The sequence below is a fragment of the Lepidochelys kempii genome, chromosome 6 (genome assembly GCF_965140285.1).
Source record: "Lepidochelys kempii isolate rLepKem1 chromosome 6, rLepKem1.hap1, whole genome shotgun sequence".
NCBI lineage: Eukaryota > Metazoa > Chordata > Testudines > Cheloniidae > Lepidochelys > Lepidochelys kempii.
The window spans coordinates 14,665,642-14,684,679 of NC_136385.1; the positions used below are offsets into that span (position 1 = coordinate 14,665,642).

Here is a 19,038-nt window from a genome sequence, read left to right on the forward strand (position 1 = left end):
AAGGGGCTAGGAAAGCCCTTGCAAAGGCTCCTCCTGGTCCCTTTGCTTCTTGTCCTCATCCTCTGCATGAGCAGCTTGTGCCCAGATGAGGTGCCAGTGCCGGGGCATGGCTGAGCGGCCACCTAGATCATGTGCCACAAAGAGGTAGACTGTGGTTGCCCATGGAGACCACAGCTTCCAACAAACCTGGGGTAGCAAGTGTGGGACCTGGGGAGGGAACCTGAGCCTAAAGTCTCCAAGAGGAGAATGAGGTGAGCCCAGAGGGCGGGAAAGAGTCTGGGCCCAGGGGAGGAGACTCGGGGGGGGGGGTGTTTGAGTGGGGGCCAGAGGGGCAGCCTGGGCCCCAGGGGGTGGGGTATCTCTGAGATGGGGCAGGGAAAGGAGCCTGAGTCTAGTGGGGTGTGTCTCCGAGCTTGGGAGTGGGTCTCTGAGAGTGGGGGAGGGAGCCCGAGCAGGAGCTGTCTCGGGGGGTGGGGGCAATCTGGGCACCAGGGAAGGTCTGTGAGGGCAGGCGGGGCAGGACCTGAGCCAGGGGGTAGCAGGGGAGGGAGCCTAGGCCGGGGTGAGGCTCTTGGTTGACCCGGCACTCTACCTCCTGCATTCGAGGCCCCATTGGCTGGTAGTTCTGTCCCTCTCTCGTCCCAGCCAATCAGCGTCGTTCGGCTCCTCCAATGGCAGGAGGGGACGAGCCCACCAGGCGAAGTGGCCTGGGTGACGCGGGGACAGCCAGAACAAGGCTCCACCCAGGGAGCTCACGTGGCCTCTAGCCGGGCCGGCGCGGCTCCTCGCTGGAGACTTTGTCACGTGAAGTGAAGAGCTCCCCCTCCACGTGACCCGTGAGCCAGTAGGACAGGCTAAGAGGCGGGCCGAGACCGGGCTCGGCCAATGGGAAGACGGCCGAGGGGAGGGGAGGTGGGTTGCCCAGAAGCGGCGTCACGAGTGGCGCGGGTGCTGGGCGAGAGCATCCGGAAGAGGCGCTGTCTCTCCAGAAGCCCGGGCGCCTCCTGTTCGGGAGCTGTCCGGCGAGTGGCGGGCCGGGCCGCCCCGCTCTGCGCTGGGGTCGCTGGAGATCGGGCAGCACCGAGCAAGGACGGGGAGCGCGCCTCGGGGACAGGTGTGATGGGGCGGAGCTAAGGTGGGCGGGGTTACGGAAGGTGGGCGGGGCTAAGAGCGGTGTCTAAGGCAGGCATGATTGCTCATGCATGGGGTGGCTTGGGGCAGGATTTGGTAGGGTGTGTTGGAGTGGGGCAGGGTACGACAGGGTGCAGATGGATAGTGTGTGGTATGGGGATGGGATGGGTAGGGAGGGGAACAGCATGTGGGGGTAGGACAGGGTGCCAGAGGTGAGGGGAGGTGGGAGAGGGCAGGGTGCTGGAGGTGGTGTGGAAGTTTGGCAGTGTCTGGTGTGGGGTTGGGACAGGACAGGGTGCTGGAGGTGGGCCAGGGCAGGGGAGCAGTATGTAGGAGTGGAGTAGGACAGGTTGCTGGGGGGACAGTGTGTGGGGGGCAGGGACAGGTACTGGGGAGGTGGGGGGCAGTGTGTGGAGGGAAGGACTGGGCGCTGCAGAGTCTGTTGATGCCCCCAGCAGCGGCACACCTGCACTGACAAAGCATCTTCCCTTTCAGTTCTGTTTCCTTGCCTGGGTGGCTGCTCTTGTGCTGGCGGGATCAATAGGCCCTTCAGAGTGGTTTGGATGGGGATGCAGATGGAGAGTTGCAGAAACTGACAGTAGGGCTGCAGGCTCCATGCTAACAAAGCGAGCTGTAGGGAGGTGTGGGCTGGGACCCTCATCACCTGCCTCCAGTCCCAACTGCAGGCATCCCAGTTCAGTCTGGCCTTGGTGACCAGTGTGGTTAGTGATATGGACCATGTCCAGTCTAGGATTTAGGGGAGGGATGGGTTAAATCATAGAATCATAGAATATCAGGGTTGGAAGGGACCTCAGGAGGTCATCTAGTCCAACCCCCTGCTCAAAAGCAGGACCGATCCCCAATTAAATCATCCCAGCCAGGGCTTTGTCAAGCCTGACCTTAAAAACTTCTAAGGAAGGAGATTCCACCACCTCCCTAGGCAACGCATTCCAGTGTTTCACCACCCTCCTCGTGAAAATGTTTTTCCTAATATCCAACCTAAACCTCCCCCACTGCAACTTGAGACCATTACTCCTTGTCCTGTCCTCTTCCACCACTGAGAATAGTCTAGAACCATCCTCTCTGGAACCACCTCTCAGGTAGTTGAAAGCAGCTATCAAATCCCCCCTCATTCTTCTCTTCCGCAGACTAAACAATCCCAGTTCCCTCAGCCTCTCCTCATAAGTCATGTGTTCCAGACCCCTAATCATTTTTGTTGCCCTTTGCTGGACTTTCCAATTTATCCACATCCTTCTTGTAGTGTGGGGCCCAAAACTGGACACAGTACTCCAGATGAGGCCTCACCAATGTCGAATAGAGGGGGATGATCATGTCCCTCAATCTGCTCGCTAAATGGGATTAGATTAGCTCAGTCTCACTAACTCAGGCATTACATTGACTGGCTCAGTGTATGCTAAACATCTAAAGTGCAGTTTGTTTTTTCTTGACTAGGTGTTAGGTTAATCACTGTTATTTAGCCATCTATCTTCCTAACCTGGTGTAGCCAGAGCCCAGGAAGAGGGTGCACCCAGCTCGCTAAGGAGACCTGCAGCTGCTGTGAAAATGGCAGGAGTTGCAATCAGCACAGGACAGAAAGGCTCCCTGGAGAAGGAGGGGGCTGATTAAAAGAAGGGGAGAGGTTAGGAACGTGGGCAGTGACTTGCAAAATGAGGCACTGAATGGGCAAGTGCAGCTGGGACACCTGAGAGGGATGATCTGCCAGCCAGAACCTGGCTGGGAGATGGGACAGCCAGAGTGGCCAGAAGGAGCTGGGGGGAGGACACGTGGCAAAGGAGACCACCTGGGTCTGTGATGGGATGAGGCTGCAGGAAAGGCTGGTGCAGGTTGAGGCTGGTGTGCGTCTCCCACAGCAGGAACGGAGCCCTGTTCTTTGCAGAGCTGAGGCAGTTGGGATGTTGTGTTTGGGAGCTGGGTTTCTCGGAACCAGAAAGGGATTGACAAACCCTAGGGCATGAGAAGAGCCACAAAACAGTACAGGGAGCTGGAGGGGGAGACTCCAGAGAAGGGGGTGTGGGGGGGGGGCAATCGGCCTAAGGGCAAGGGAATGAGCCCCCAGGAGGGGGAGGGGTAACATGCAGGGGCAAGATTAGGAGCTCCAGCAGGGGACTAAGAAAGTAAATCTACCTCCCTTGATTCTTCTTGAAGCTTCAGTCTGACAGGGGTTCTCCTTCACTTCCCGCTAGGCACTCCTGTGTGGCTGTTCAACAGCTGCCTAGCCCCACCCCAGAGGTGGCTGCACATTAGTGCTGGATAAGGGCAGGGCCGGTGCAACCATTAGGTGAATGAGCCGATCGCCTAGGGCATCAAGATTTGGGGGCGCCAAAAAGCGGTGCCCCCCAATTTTTTTTTTTTTACATTTTAAACTTGTCTTTTCTCTGAGCATGGGCACTGCCTGGCCGCCGCGCAGCACCGGGGGACGGACCCTGGGTGCAGCTTTCACTGTGGCGGGCGGGGCAGCACTGCGGGCAGTAGCAGATTCATCATGGTGCCAGGCCCACACTCCGAAGGGGCCCCAGCGGCCACTCTTCTCCGTCCCCCGCCCTCCCCTGCAGGGGCAGAAGCTTGGTGCTGGGGCTCTGTTCTACTTCAATAAGGCAGGCTGTGCCTGCAGCCTAGCTCCTCCCCTCCCCCGCCTCTTCCCCCAGCGTGCTGGGTTCCCACCTCCCCCTCTCACTCCCTCTTCCTCCCTGCCACCGATCAGCTGTTGCCAGGGAGAGGGAGGAAGTGGAGAAGAGGCAGGAGCGGGGCCTTGGGGGAAAGGGGTGGAATCGGGGTATATCCCCTCCAGCCCCCTGCCGTGAGCCGCTCAGGGCAGGGGGCTGGGAGCATCCCCATGACCCTAGCCCACACCTCCAGCCCTCTGCCCTGACCCCTGCACCCCCCACACCTCCCAGCCTTGACCCCTGCACCCCCCACAAATACCCAACCCCCGCACACCACATGCCCTGACTCATGAACCCCCCTCACACACACCCTCAGTCCTGACTCCTGCACCCCCACATATACCCAGCCTGCCCACCTCATGCCCTGACTCCTGCACATCTCCACCCCCAGCAGGGACTAATCCTCCCCCCATGACCCACTGTGCTCATCTTGCCCCTGGCCCCTGTCTTGCTCCAGCTGGGGATCAATCCTTCCCCCCCACCATGCCCAGTTGTCAAGGTGGATAAAAATCAATGACTTAAAAAAAATGGATTTTTTTTAATTTAAATCGGATTTTTGAGGGAAAAATCCATCTAAAGATACATTATATCTTAATTAAAACTATGATGGAATAGGGATTATAAATTCTAATTCTATAGTATGAGACAATATATTCATGTAATGTTTAAGAAAAGTTTTGTAAATGATTTCTAATAGTTCATGGATTAGGGACCCAATCTTATGGGGTTCTGTATAGATTATTTATGTTAATTTTTCTATCTACCCAATGGGACTCAGTGCTCAGTCTAGAAGATACCTTCAGAGATGCTTAGTTTTGCAGTTCTCAAACTGTGGACTTGTGTCTCCAGAGATAACACGGTTGTTAACAGCAAAAATGTTTTAAATAAATAAATTAATGTATAGAGGTGAGAAATAACAGACCTCAACTCTATTGTCCCTCTGCAAATTTGTGTACACAGGGTCAACCCCTTACCTCTCTTTAAAAGTGAAAGTTTCAAAAAGTTCAATGAATAGAAGAATAGAATTTGGGGCAGAATAGATCTGGACAAGGAGAAGAAGTCTGGAGATAAATGAGAGAAGTGAGGGACATATGCTTTTTTTTGTTAAAATATTTTATGTTTGCTGTTGAAGAAAAAAATCGAGACTACTTAAAAATCAAAGACTACTTATGCTTTTTTTTGTTAAAATATTTTATGTTTGCTGTTGAAGAAAAAAATCAAAGACTACATATCTTTTTTTTTTGTTAAAATATTATAAATGTTAAAAATCAAAGACTACATATGCTTTTTTTTGTTAAAATATTTTGTTTGCTGTTGAAGAAAAAAATCGAGACTACTTAACGTTGTTGTTTTAGCTAAGTAAAACAATTTAAATGTCTTTCTGGTGATGTTCTCCTCCTAAAACAGCCTGGCAAGAAAATCCTCCAAATATTAATGATTAACCTCTTGAATTGAAGATAGTTCACCTCCCAATGACTTCATAAATATCTGCTCCAATTATCTTTGATAAATGAAATAACCAAACAATCATTCATTTTCATCTGAAAAGTTTTCAAAAATAAATCATTTAAAAAATGTATAGTGTGTACCTTCTAAAAATGAAACCTACATCTATCTCTGAGTTGTGAAGAATATGTATTAAGGTTATAACAACCAACAAGAATGCACTTTTATGTAGAAACCCATGATTAAATCAAGTCTTTCTAACTAGTGATTTAAGTCATGATTTAAATCAAATCCACCCTGCCTGCTGTGTTCTTGGCCCGGCCTCTTCATTCCCCAGAGGGGCCCACAAAAAGTTAATCCAGCCCTGAGGGGAGCCGGGCCGGCTCCCTCCAGGGTGGGGAGCACGGGGCCTGGCCTGCTCTGAGGCGGAGCACAGCCCCTATGGGCCCACAAGATGGGCCAGGCTTGTCCCACCTAAGGCAGGACCCTTCGCAGAGCAGGGCTGTGGCAAGACCAGATGGGAGCTGCAGGCGGGCGCTAGGGGGATGGAGCGGGACTCCTTGCCCAAAGCCTGAGGGTAAGGGATAGCTCAGTGGTTGGAGCATTGGCCTGCTAAATCCAGGGTTGTGAGTTCAGTCCTTGAAGGAGCCATTTAGAGATCTGGGACAAAAATTGGGGATTGGTCCTGCTTTGAGCAGGGGGTTGGACTAGGTCCCCTGAGGTCCCTTCCAACCCTGATATTCTATGGTACCTGGGTACCTGCCACTGCCTCCCCGTGTGCCCCCTGCAGCCTCAGTGACCCCTGCCTGCCCCCCTCATTCTACATTTGGCCCAGGACATTTTTAAATTTCTTGGGGCAGTTTACCCATCTCAGGATTTCTGTGGGAAATGCTCACCTGGAGCCACAGCTGGTCAATGCAGAGACAAGCAGGCACCATGAGGCATTATAGTTACCAAACATGGAAACCTCCCCCTCTGGGTACCTAGAATGTGTGTGTGTGCGATGTCATTTTCCTCGTCATGCGCAGCCATCACCCGTTCTGACAGATTGTTTTAGTGCTAAGTTGACTAGTTTTCGGAGGTTGTCGACTGAGGCTAACTATTTTTGTTGAGTTGTTTCAGATCTAAGACTCTGGCAAGTGCTGCTGCATCAAGTATTAACTTTGTGTCAGTTGTGTGTGTATGTTCAGTGTTTGAGTGTATATGTTTATGTGCAACTATGTGTGTGTAGGTTGTTGAAATTTGTCCTATTGATATTGTCATTGCCACTTTGTACCGTAGTGAAGCAGTACGAGGGGAGGGGAAAGGAGGGGAAGGGGGGGCGCAATGTGGAAGTTTTGCCTAGGGCGCAAATATCCTTGCACCAGCCCTGGGTAAGGGATCCCTGTGCATACAGGGGAAGTGCTTTGGGATCCTTCAGGGGAAAGGAACTAGAGATGTGCTGAGTTGATTATTCAGGGTGGTGTCTCTCCCATTTCTTCCCAGCATGTTGTACTGATTAGTCCCTGGAAGAGGCCTCAGTGCAGCACGCAAGGCACAGACTCTCCCCACCACAGGGCTGGATTATCTTGGGGTTCACGGCGCTGTGACCGGGGTTAGAGTTTGACACTCTCCCCACCCAAGGGTGGGAAAGAGCCCAGCTGCATCACTCTGTGGCCATGAGGTGCCTTGTTACCGGGGGCAATGTCAAAGGTGCGTGCAGGGCTACCAGCTGGGCATGGGGATGGGGAATAGGATGTGAGGCCTTTCCCCCTAAGGGTCACTGGCTCCCATCTGGCCCAGGGCAGAGGGACTGGTCTCAGCAGGGTGGGGAATGGGACACGGGGCCTTTCCCCTCTAGGGGGCGCTGGCTCCAAATGGCCTTTCTTCCTGCCTCAGAGAGCAGGAGTTTAGGGGAGTTGGGGTGGGATGGGTCTGGCGCAGGGTCACTGTCTCTCTCCTTCCCCCCCAGTCATAGGGAAGGCCGTGCACTCTCTGTCCCGCATCGGAGACGAGCTCTATGTAGAGCCCACGGAGGATGGGGTAAGGGGGGGTTTGTTCTAACTGTTGGGGGGCACCCTTCTGATCTGAGGGGGAGGGAAGAACTGAAGGGGGTTGTCAGCAGAGGACAGGGGTGTCTAATCAGGGTTTGGGAGTTGTCACTGAGCTCCAAGAGGAGCAAGCTGGGTCGCTCTCTGGTTGGTTATGGGGCTGGCTCTCCTGCGGGGGGGTTGGTTGGTGATGGGGCTGGCTTTCCCATGGGGGAGGCGGAGGAGCTGGTTGGTGGCGGGGCTGGCTCTCCCCGTGTTGGGCTGGTCGGTGATGCGGCTGGCTCTCCTCTCCACAGCTCTCCCTGCGTGCTGTGAACTCTTCCCGCTCAGCCTACGCCTGCTTCTTGTTCGCCCCACTCTTCTTCCAGCTTTACGAGGAAGGGAACTTGGACCCCGATGGGGAGACCTTCCGCTGCAAGGTCCTCATGAAGGTGAGGCTGTGGTGCCATCAGGGTGTCAAGGGTGGGCCTCAGAGGGATGCCCCAGGGCATAGGGATATCTGGGATATGGGAAGCCCAGCAGAGGGCCCTGGCTCTATGGTGGGGGAGTAGTCCATTTGCCCAGGGAGAGCTGGGCTCAGGGCTGTGCCCCTGGCTGCACCCCTGGCCTGTGCTGTCTCCTAGCAGCCTGTGTGCCTAGTTCCTGTGTCCCAGGGGCTCGCCTGCAGGGAGCAGGAGCTTGTGACTTCCTTTGCCCTGGGCAGTGAGTGCAGCTGGCACAGGGTGTGGTGGGGGAGTGAGGAAGGGATCGGGGCTTGGGACCATCCTGTTCCATGGGAAAGAATCTTGGTGTGAATCTGCAGGAGTCCTGGGTTCTCTCCCTGGCTCTGGAAGGGGAATTGGTGTCTCATGGTTACAGCAGGGGAGCTGGGAGCCATTTCCCCAGCTGTGTGGCGGGAGGTGCAGGTGGTGACAGGGTGGTGTCTATGACCCCCTAGTCCTTCCTGGGTGTGTTCCGCTCGCTGCCCTCGCTGGAGAAGACTGTGGAGAAGTGTCTGATTTCCCTGAACCCCCGGGCCAGCCGGCTGGTTGTCCAGCTGCACTGCAAGTACGGTGAGTGCACTGCTGCTGGGGAGCCCTCTAGTGGAGTGGGAGGTGGGGATCTGGGTGGCCCTGCTGGGACAAGAAGGGGTGTCCAGGAAACTCCATTAGCAGGGTGGGGGAGGGAAATGAGGGAGCCCTCCAATGACAGGGGGCACCTCAGGGGTCCAGTGACGGTAGCAGGGGGCCTGGATGGAGTGAGTTTGGGTTGGAGGGCTGGGGCAAGCGGAGCTGGGGGCCAGGTGGGCAGAGGGGGCCCTGCAATGAATGGTACTGGGAAGCGGAAGGGGGCCTGCAGGTGGGCAGGGCCAAGGGGTGAGTGAAGCTTTGGGGGCGGGGGTGTGTGTGTGTGTGTGTGGCAGTTTCCAAGGGTCAGACCCTCGGCCTGGTTCCCTGTTGAACACAGGGCCAGGCTGGTGAGGTGCATTGGGGAGGATCTGCAGGGGTGGGTTCTGGGCTGGTGATGGTCCTGATGCCAGGGCAAAGACGGCCCTGGCCCTGAGCTGCTGTCCCGATGCCCTTGCCAGGAGTCACCAAGACCCACAACTTGTCATTCCAAGAGTGCGAGTTGCTGCAGGCCGTTTTCAACAAGGATCTGTGCGCCAACATGCTGCGCGCCCCTGCCCGGTGAGTGGCCTCTGCCAAGTCAGGGGAGAGGAAGCAAAGCATGAGGTATAGCTGAGGAGTTCACAGCCTTTTTCTTTCTGAGGCCTCCCTGCATGCTATAAAAATTCCAGGGCTCAGTGGGGAGGCCTCCAGGCTTCAGCTACCAAAGCAGGGGCGTCTTCTGGGAGGGAGGGACATGAGCCCGCTGGGGCTGGGACTCAGGGGCTTCAGCCGCAGTGTCAGGGGGGATCTTGGGACTGTGGGCTTCAGCCACTGGGTGAGGGGAGGAGTTCTGGGCTTTAGCCCTGTGGGGCTGGGGGCTTCTGCCTTATGGGGCACCAGGGCTCGGCGCGCCAGGCTTTGGCCCTGCAGCTTCACTTCTGGCTTTAGTCTCGCGGGGGAAAGGGACTTGGGGTTCCGGGCTTCAACTGTGGAGCCCGCAGACCCCTGAAACCAGTTCGCGGCCTCCCTGGGGTGCTGTGGACCCTTGGTTGAGAACCACAGATATAGATGAGGGGAGCGCAGAGAGATTGGGAACATATGCTGGCTCCCTTAGGTGCTAGTTTGGGGTGGGAAGATCGGGGGGGCAGAAGCGGTCTCTCTGGGGTGCTAAGTCGGCATGGAAGAGGTTGGAGGTTCGGGGGGGCACAGCTGGCTCTCTAGGGCGCTAGGTTGGCACAGAGAGGGTAGGAGGATTGGCGTCACAGCTGGCTCTCTGGGGTGCTAGGTTGGCACAGGTGGGAGGATCGAGGGGCACAGCAGGCTCTCTGGGGCAGTAGCTTGGCACGGAGGGGGTGGGAGGATCGGGGGTTCAATTGGCTCTCTGGGGCGCTCCACGGAGTGGGTGGGAGGATGCAGCTATGTCTGTAGGGTGGGGCTCACAGCTCGCTCACCTCTGGTGGCAGGGTGCTGGTGGATGCTGTGGTCCATTTTCCGGTGACACTGGCCGAGGTGACGCTGGGGGTCAGCCCTGCCGGGAAGGTGAGCTTCCGCAACTACCTGGATGAGGAGACAGGTGAGCCAGCCCGCCCACCATGGGCTTCATCCTAAAGAGACACAGCACGGCCCAGTCCTCCTGCCATGGGGCTGGATTGGAGCTGGCACCCCCTAGAGGGGAAGAGCCCCATGTCCAACTCCACAAGCCCTGGTGTCTGAGCTGGCTGGCATCTCTGGGGCGGGAGGTTTTGGCAGCTGTTTATGGAGAGTGGCCGGTGGGTCCTGGGGGGTGGCTTGGCAGTGTGGGGACACCAGGAGGCTGATGCTGAGCCCCCTCTGTCCCCAGAGCCCAGCAGGATAATGGTGACCGAGCTGTGCCTCTCTGAGGATGAGTTCCAGGATGTCCAGGTGCAGCAGCAGTCCCATGTCACCTTCTGCCTCAAGGAGTTCCGGGTGAGCAAGCAGGGCCCCCCTGCCCCCCAGCTCTTCTGCTCTAGCCCCAGAGGGTGAGGCTGCCTCACTGACCCTGTCTGTCTGCCCCTAGGGTCTCCTAAGCTTCGCCGAGTCCTCCAACCTGCCTCTCAACATCCACTTCGACTCCCCCGGCAGGTATGTCCAGGCCAAATGTTTGTGGGGTGGGGATGCTCCCTCTACCTCAGTGCCCTGAGCTGGCTCTCTCCAGATGGGATCACGTACTCATTGCCACTCACTCCCTGCCCCTCTGGATTGGCTGGGGTCGCATGTGGACTCCCCAGCCTCCTGCTGTAGCTCTCTTTTTTGCTCTGTACACACCCTCTGCTGTCCCTGTAGAGTCTTGGACCGCCCCTCCCAATCTGTCTCATCCCCCTGTGCTATCCCTGCAGGCCAGCCATCTTCACCCTGTCAGACCCCCTGCTGGAAGTGCACCTGGTCCTGGCCACCCTGTCAGACCCCAACAGCAGCTCTCAGGTCCGTTCCACAACCTTGCAGGCTCAGCCGGCCAATGGGTAAGCAGGGCCCTGTGGGTTTGAAAGTAGCATTCACAGTTGTCATTAGAGTTCAGAGTGAACAGCCCCATCAGACTAGTTGGCTGCCACCTCCCTCGTAGAGCTGCTGTTGCAGGCTGTCTGCAGACTCAGGTAGCAGCTTCTGTGGGGAAGCCTAAGGGTGGGAGAGCTGGGTTACTGGGCTGGCCACAAGGGGGAGGGGTAAGGACCCCATCTCCAGAGGCAGGGTTTGACTGTGGCCCCAGCCCCACTCCCTTCTCCCCACAGTGCCTTTCCCCTGGCTACTGCTGATGACTTCACAGCCGATGATATTGATTCCTACATGATTGCTATGGAGACCACATGTGAGGAGGGGCCAGGGCTGCCCTCCAGCCCCACCTTTCCCCAGAGATGCCCCCATCCGTGCGGTGCCATGGAGAGCGATCTGGAGGTGGCTGTGCCAGGGACCCCCCCCCAAAAAAAGGTATGTGGTGGTGACTGGGGGGGTGCCCTAATGTGGGCAGAGGCATCAGGGCTGTTCTGTGGAGGGGAGCTGTGTGGACTCCCAGTTGCTGGTGGCAGGGGTGTATGGGAGCCTGGGGGGAATGGGACCATGTGGGTGGAGGGGGAGCATGGGTGGAGAGGGAAGCTGGGGAGTCCTCTTACCCCGCCCCCCATCTCTCCCCCCTGCCCCCACATCCTGCTGCATCTCTTTCAGTTCCGCTCCTTGTTCTTTGGGTCGGTGCTGACCCAGTCTCAGGCTGGGACCCATCCAGGGCCCAGCCAGGATGTGCTGGCTGAGGACAGCGAGGGAGAGTCCTGAGAGGTCACCTTCTGCAGTGTGGCTCCAAGCCCCCAAGAACCTGCATGGAGAAGCTGGACTTTACAACCCCATTACCTCTGCTGAAGCAGGGCTAGGGATGCTGCTTCCAAGCCCCTGTGAAGACATTGCCCTGTAAATAAAGCTTTTATAATAAAACATGCTGCTGCCTGCAGGGCTGCTGCTGGGGCTGAAGGAGAAGCTCTGCTCCACCCCCAGCCAGTTGGCGGGGCTGCGGGCAGGATCCTTTCCTTCCCACACCTTGCAAAAGCTAGGCCAGGCTGTTCCATCCCCCCAGTGCCTCTTACTGTAGCTAAGCTAGCTGGTCTCCCTGCTGCTTGCCTAGGTCCTTCTTGCAGGGCTGGTGGGTTTGAGGCTGTGACAGGGGCTGTATCTGCCCCAACTTGCCCTGCAGGGACTGTCCTCGCTCAGGGCAAATTCCTGGGAGCTGCTGGAGCCCTGCTGCTGGCCGTGAGTGAGCTGGCTATGGAGCTGAGCTGCTGGGCTAACAACAGCCACAGGCTGAGCAGCTGGGGCACACTGTAACCCTCTTACTGCCCAGGAGCACCATCCCACCCAGCCCTGGGGTCCAGTAAGCAGTCTCCCCACCCCACCGTTTCCCTGGTTAGAAGCCAGCAAATCTGCAGCTGCCAGTGTGCATGGTGTCTACCTCGGCTGAGGGAAGCTGCCAGACTGTCTGCTGGGGGGCCACAAACTAGGCAGAGCACGGGGCTGTCCCCTGCTCCTGGGCACCTGGCTCTTATTAGCCCTGCTGCTTCCCAGCCACACTGGGGGCAGAAAGAGCAGGCCCATGCTTTCCCCCTCCAGCACACTCCCATTGTAATGGCTGTCATATCCCCTTCCAGGCAGCTGAGTTCACCCAATATCCTCTGCTACAGTGACCCCCACATGCTGCCTCCTCCCATCTTAATGAGGGGGCAGTCTGGGCTCAGCTGCCACTGACACCCTCAGCACCCCCTTCTGGCAGGGAGCCCTTGGCTCCTGGAGCCATCAAGGTCCCTGCAGGGGCTGTGGCCCCCTGCACTCCATCATACCAGGCTAGTTCATGGCCCCACCATAATACAACCCCAACCGATGGTGTAGGGGCAGCACAGCTCTCCCCAGAAGTGGCTGCACATCAGCACTCCGCCAGGGAAGGGGGGGGGCGCGTGAGGAGGTGCTGGGGGCTGGAAGGCGCTAGGCCCCTGCTCACAGGTCAGAAAGGAGCGCCCTGTGGCATTGGCTGCAACAGGCAGGGGCTGAGGGGAGATACCATTGTCCGCTCCCAGGGGCATTAGAGCCTCAGCATGGGGCAAGACAGGGTATTCCCTGCATAGCCCCTCAGAGAGCCCCTGCCATGGGTTGGGAATGGAGGGACAGGGAGGCAGCAGGGTAAGAATTTCTGGTAAATATTTATTCAAAAAAAATCTTCTCAGCATTGTGGGGGAGGGGCAAGGGGCTCAACTGGCAAAATAGACTTGATCCAAAAAGGTTAAACCCACTCCCCCAGAATCAAGAGCCCTCTCTGGCTCCCTCTCCCCAGAGCAGGATTTTTGGTATCAAACTCCAGGAGTTTAAAAATAATAAATCAGCTCTGCCCCAGGCAGGCAGGGTGGGCACTAGACAGCAGAGCCCCTCTGTGCAGAGAACTAAGGACAGGGCAGTGAAGGGGCACCCCCAGTCCATGGGGTAGGGCAGGGGGAGCAGCTGGTTACTTCTTGGCCTTGGCTGAGTTACGCGGGGGTGTGACAGGGCGCCCGCCGGGGTTCAGGCCGCTGAACTGCCCGTACTTGCCCTTGTTCTTGTCAGCCGGTTTCAGGATCTGCAGGAGAAGAGGCAGGTTGGATGCAGAGAAGGGGGTCCCAGCCTGCTGGGCCCTGCCCCTCAAGAGCTGGCACAGGTACTGGGCCAGGGCCCATTCCAGCCCCCGCAGCCCAGAGGATCTACTGCTCTTGAAATTTCAGCCCCGCCCCATCACTGAAGAAGTGGCTGCCATAGGGACACCTCCTCAGAGTCCAGACTTGGGGTCCCCACAGCTCCTCTAAGGCCCAGACCCTTCCCCATCTGGGCTGTTACTGGAAAGGGGGGTTGTCCTCTGCAGGAGGTTTTGTCCCCCACTCGCCATTATCCCAGCTGATGTCTGACACCCCTCCCAGCTCCCCCTGGCAGGGAGCTCAGGCTGCAGGGCCAGGGCTGCCGCAGGGTGCTGGCTCCACACCCCCCCTGCCCCAGCAGGGTGGGCATGGCACTGCCCTGCCCCGGGCTCACCTGGAAGGAGCACATGAGCGTCTCGTCCACACTCATCATAGCGCCTGCGTTGTCAAACTCGCCGCAGTAGTTGGGGGCTGAGAAGAGTGTCACCAGCTGGCGCTTGGCAAAGAACTCGTAACCATCCTCCACCACCTGGGGCAGGGAGACAGAAGTTAGTATCTGGCCCGACCCAGCCCCAGGCACCCCACTCCATGCCCCCAGCTCTGCCTGACCCCCAAACTGGCACAGCCTGGCACCACAGACTAACCCCTCTCTGTCACCCACATGGGACGCAGGAGCAGGAACAGACTGATCCAAACAATGCAAGCCACCCCCAGCCAGCAGGTTCCTGTACCCCAGCCAGGGGAAGCCCCACCAGAGAGCACCCCACACAGTTCTGACGATGGCCCTCCATCCAGACCCACGGCCCCCCAGCCATCCCAGCCCTTCTGATGCCCCTCAATCTCATCCAACAGCCCCCTAGTGCTGGGCTCCCCTGCCCCCCCCCCCCCCCCCGCTAGTACCTGGTGTGCCCGACAGATAAGGTCCAGGTCGTGTTTGTGCAGGAACTTAGCGACCACCTCAGAGCCAAAGGTGAAGGAGACGCCGCGATCATTCTCGCCCCAGCCCTGGACATCCTTATCGGGGTCAGACCAGAGGAGGTCGCACAGCAGGCCCTGATCTGGCACGTCCGTGGGGCGCATGATCCTGCGGATCTGCTCCATCGACTGCAGGTCTGGCGAGAGCCCTGAGGGGAGGGGGGAAATTAGTCTGTTAGATTCCGCCCCACACACTGTGGTAGCATATTAATAGGGCCCTTCGTTTTCAGTTTTTATTTTATTTAATTTTCTCCAGGAATTTATCAGTGTTTATTACCACAACACCACCACCAGGTGAAAAATCAGTGCAAAAAACTTAATTTTTCTGGGTAAATATTGGTTTTATTTTGGTGGACGGAAGGACGGGGGAAAAGTATTCAGTAAATTAATGCTGTGAATTCCATTCATCAATGTGGTTTGCTGCAGAACTAAACAGAACTCAAAACACAATGTCACCTCTGAGTTTAAGAAAACAATAGATCTCTAATCCCCAAATAAAGCTTTTTATTTGAACAGTTTACTGGTGTAGACTTAGAACTATTTGCATATAAATATTTACATTTAATAATTGGGCCACACCATTTGCAGCACATACACTCAACTTCATCCTTTTCTCATGTTTTTGTTTTTGAAAACTTTTGAATACTTCCTTCTGTTCAGAAATGTATTCTGATACAGATTTTCTTCTCATTTTAGTGTGTCAGATCTTTAAACCGTTATCTGCTAACAGCTTGAAATGTGTACGTGGTGAGCATGAGATTCATAAGTATGTTCAGATGCACATGCACTTCAGATTTTGCATGTTGCCTCTTTATTTCTTGCATGTATCTTCTAGACCAATACATAGCCTTAGTTCAACAGGCAGCTTTGCATATACACAGACTAATGTATTATCGTGATACATATAGCTCATGCAATGCTTTGTATTTTCCTAATCAAACATTTTTTTATATATATTTGAATGACGGAAAAGTAGGGTGAAAATCAGAAAAAAAAATGAATAATACTTTTTGTAAAAACCTGGGGATTTTTCGGTAAAAATCAGTTTAAACTGAAAACAAAGGGGCTTACATTTTAATTATCCCACCATACACAGCCCCTATAGCAACTCCCTGCCCCCCAATATCTGCCTTGCAGCAGCCCACCCCAGATGCTCCCACCCCCACAGCTCTCCCAGCATCCATTAGCCCTACCCCAACACCCTGCCCTGATCAAGTGCCCACAGCCCCATGGGACACTAGCACCCTCCGCCTTCCCCAGCAGTGCCCTCTACTGGATGAAGCCCACACTGGAATTCCTGAAACACCCCACTAGGTTGTCTCCCTGCCCCGCCCCCCCAGGACAGGGTCACTGCCCCACACACCCTGCAGCCCCTCCCACACCTCCATGGCCGCAGAAGATCTTCTCGTCCACAATGGCAGCGATGGGCAGGCAGTTGAAGCAGTCGGTGAACGTCTTCCACAGCTTGATGTTGTAGCGCCTCTTGCCTGTGGGGGGATGGGAGTCCAGTCACTGTGGGAGACACAGGAGCTGCCCCCCCCCCCCCCCAGGCTGGGCCCTGGCCTGCTGGGAGAGACCTAGGCCACACAGGGAGCCAAATGAACTGTACAGTGACGGCACATAGGGCCTTCCTCTGTAGGGGGTGCCAGTCAGACCCTGTCAGCTAGGGGGCACATGGGATATAGGGCAGAGGCTGCCCTCTGCCATGGACATTGGCACACTCACGGTTCGGGGTGTAGAGGATATGGTGGTCAGGGCAGAGGGGGTACAAGAGTATAGATACGGGGTGGTGGAGGATATGGAGTGTACAGGGGGCAGAGTAATGCAGGCACACTCATCATAGAAGCCGTAAACGCGGTTGATGCTGGAGCGCTCATGGTAAGGGTGAGGGGAGCTGGGTTGGGGGGGGGAATTTGGGGGGCCAGGTGGTGGTGGTGAGGGGCCCCCACACTCACACTCATCGTAGAAGCCGTAGATGCGGTTGATGCTGGCACACTCATGATTGCCGCGCAGCAGGAAGAAGTTCTCAGGGTATTTGATCTTGTAGGCCAGCAGGAGGCAGATGGTCTCCAGCGACTGCTTCCCCCGGTCCACATAGTCTCCCAGGAAGAGGTAGTTGCTCTCAGGCGGGAAGCCTCCGTACTCAAAGAGCCGCAGCAGGTCGTAGTACTGCCCATGGATGTCACCTGGGAGGTGAGGAGGTGAGTACAGCAGCTACCACAGCCAGGCCTAACCCGCCTCCCCCACAAAGCCAGGGTCCTCCCCCCACAGACCTAGGGATCCCTCCCACCTCTGGAAAAGGCCAGGAAGTGGGCCACGGATCCAGCCCTGGCTTACCCCCCACCGAGCCCAAGCCAGCGAACCCCCCCCCCCCCCCCGAGTGAACAAGAGGTGCAGGGAATCCCCCCAGCCTCTACCCCATGGCTGCTAGGAGGAAGGTTCCCACCCCTGACCTTGTTCACTCACCGCAGATTTTCAGTGGTGCCTCCAGCTCCAGCAGGATGGGCTGGCTCAGGAAGATCTCCCGCGACTTGAGGCAGAGGCCCCGGATCTCACTCTCCGTCAACTGCACGTTCTTGCCGGGCCGGGAGCCTTGCACTGCAACACAGCACAGCGGGCGTCTCTGCTGGGCTGCGGTCATAGCCCCTGCAAAGCTCACAGACCCCCCCAGCTCAGGGCAAGGCCCCAGCTCCAGCTGGAATGGTTCAAGGGACTACAGGGCTGAACTGCCTGAGGCTTTTCTGGGCAGGCCTATGTACCCACCCCCCACACACACACACGGGCAGGTTAACAGGTGAGTCAAGACCAGCAAAGGGGGAGGAGGTGTCAAGGAGCCCTGGCCCAGCCTAGGTCCTCACCAGCTCTGTGCAGCCGGCTCAAGAGGCGCAGTGAGGCTGGACCCAGACCCACCAGGGCATCTCATACAGGACCTTCGGCCAGAACCCATATGGGATCTTCAGACACTCTACCAGTTAGAGGAGAGCTCGTACCCCCTACAGACGAAAGGCCCTGCATCCCATTTCCTCACCCCTCTGAGCCAGCCAGTCCCTCCACCCCAGGGCAGGATTGGACCCAGCACCCCCAGTGGGGAAAGGCCCCATGTCCCATTCTCACACCCCTCTAAGCCAGCAAGTCCTCCCACTCTGGGGTTGGATCAGAGCCAGTGCCCTCTAGAGGAAAAGGTCCTGTATCCCATTCCCCACCCCCTCCGCTCCTGGTCACACTAAAGCCCTTTTCAACACTGCAGGCTGCAAGAATACACGTTTTAAGAAGCAGGGTGGCCTGGTAGTTGATACTGGATTGTGAGACCAGGCACCTGGGTTCTTTCTCCAGCTCTAAACTGTTCTGTAACCTTGGGCCACTCAATTTCCCCATATGACACACAGAACTAATGCTTCTGCTTTGCCTTTGTGATGCATGGGGATGCGAGATCAGATAATCTGCCGCTCAGCAACTGCTCCGGTCCAGGGTCCAGCCCCAGGGGTCAACTACCACCCAAAAAGCGTAGCTAGGGTCGCCCACCCAAACACCCGTAGTATTATAAGGGTGCAGGGAAGTAACAGCTAATCTCTCCCTCCCTTTTGTTAGCAGCACTGGGAGAGCAGAGGTCGCACTGGGACCACCGTCACCTCCCCCCACACCGGTCTGACTCTTTCCACAAACGCCCCCCTCTTCCCGGTCTCCCCTCCCTCCACAAACGCCCCCGCCCCCAGGGGTCTCCCCCTCCAGCGGCGATCAAGTGCCCACACCGCCCCCGGGAATGGGAGAGTCCCTAGCTCCTCCCTGGGGCCTAGGAACAGCGAGTCCCACCCAGGACTGCCATGAAACGTACACGCCAAGGGCCCGGCCGGCGTGGGGCAGGCAGCAAGCGGCCGGGCCGCTACCGGAGCCCCGGTCCCCGCCCTGCACGAAGGGCCCGCCCTGACCCCCGCCCAGGAGCGCGCTGCAGGCAGGGAGACCCGAGCGAAAACAAAGGAACCCACGAAGTCAACACGGAACTTCCCGGAGCGCCCGGCCCGTTCCAGCCACAGCGCCCCGGGGCTCCCCGCGGCCGACCCCGCCACAGCCCAGCCCGTGCGGGGCGGGGGGCAGGGCAGGAGCCAACCGGACAAATCCCCAGCACCGCCCCACGCCCTCCATCGCCCCCGCTCGGGCTCCTCCCGTCCCGGCCCCACCGCACCTTCCAGCAGCCGCCCGATGATGGAGTCCAGGTTGAGTTTCTCGCCCTCCGACATGGCGGCTCTGCGGGGGGAGGCCCGGACTCCTGGGTTCCTCACGCTGCACTCACCCCCCGCCCGCCTGCTTGGCTCCGCGAGGTCCGGGCCGAGAGCCTGGCTCTGACTGACTGACTGACTGCCGCTTTCAGCTAGGAGGCGGGTCGGGAGCGCCGCGCCCCCTAGAGGAGTGGAGGGATTATGAGCAGACACGGGCCTATAGCCCCGGGGGAGGGCGCGGCTCCGCAGCGCGGCCTCTGCCAGCAGGGGGCGCTGCAGGGAGCGGGGTGGGGGCGCTGGCTGGGGCGGGGGGAGCT

General features: G+C 57.3%; 2 protein-coding genes across 2 annotated transcripts; one reads left to right on the forward strand and one right to left on the reverse strand.

Moving 5' to 3' along the window:
* Positions 1-918: 918 nt before the first annotated feature.
* RAD9A (RAD9 checkpoint clamp component A) lies at positions 919-14,532 on the forward strand. The gene is made up of 12 exons (XM_073346850.2): positions 919-1,114; positions 6,747-6,953; positions 7,213-7,283; positions 7,588-7,722; positions 8,229-8,343; positions 8,859-8,958; positions 9,843-9,952; positions 10,220-10,326; positions 10,418-10,482; positions 10,737-10,859; positions 11,127-11,322; positions 11,557-14,532. Exons 2-12 carry the CDS (start codon positions 6,920-6,922, stop codon positions 11,659-11,661), a joined length of 1,161 nt encoding a protein of 386 aa, XP_073202951.1. The 5' UTR covers positions 919-1,114; positions 6,747-6,919; the 3' UTR covers positions 11,662-14,532.
* On the reverse strand, positions 13,052-18,887 carry PPP1CA (protein phosphatase 1 catalytic subunit alpha). The gene is made up of 7 exons (XM_073346851.2): positions 18,688-18,887; positions 16,974-17,105; positions 16,463-16,693; positions 15,890-15,994; positions 14,433-14,656; positions 13,927-14,061; positions 13,052-13,480 (listed from the first exon to the last, which is right to left on the reverse strand). Exons 1-7 carry the CDS (start codon positions 18,740-18,742, stop codon positions 13,370-13,372), a joined length of 993 nt encoding a protein of 330 aa, XP_073202952.1. The 5' UTR covers positions 18,743-18,887; the 3' UTR covers positions 13,052-13,369.
* Between the last annotated feature and the right edge of the window lie 151 nt (positions 18,888-19,038).

Coding starts and splice junctions, on each gene's coding strand:
- RAD9A (XM_073346850.2), top strand. CDS start 6,920: ATGAGGTGCCTTGTTACCGGGGGCAATGTCAAAG. Junction 10,483..10,736: donor CACTTCGACTCCCCCGGCAG/GTATGTCCAGGC, acceptor CTATCCCTGCAG/GCCAGCCATCTTCACCCTGT. Junction 10,860..11,126: donor CAGGCTCAGCCGGCCAATGG/GTAAGCAGGGCC, acceptor TTCTCCCCACAG/TGCCTTTCCCCTGGCTACTG.
- PPP1CA (XM_073346851.2), bottom strand. CDS start 18,742: ATGTCGGAGGGCGAGAAACTCAACCTGGACTCCATCATCGGGCGGCTG. Junction 17,106..18,687: donor CATCGGGCGGCTGCTGGAAG/GTGCGGTGGGGC, acceptor GCTGTGTTGCAG/TGCAAGGCTCCCGGCCCGGC. Junction 15,995..16,462: donor CTACGGCTTCTACGATGAGT/GTGAGTGTGGGG, acceptor ATCCCCCCACAG/GCAAGAGGCGCTACAACATC.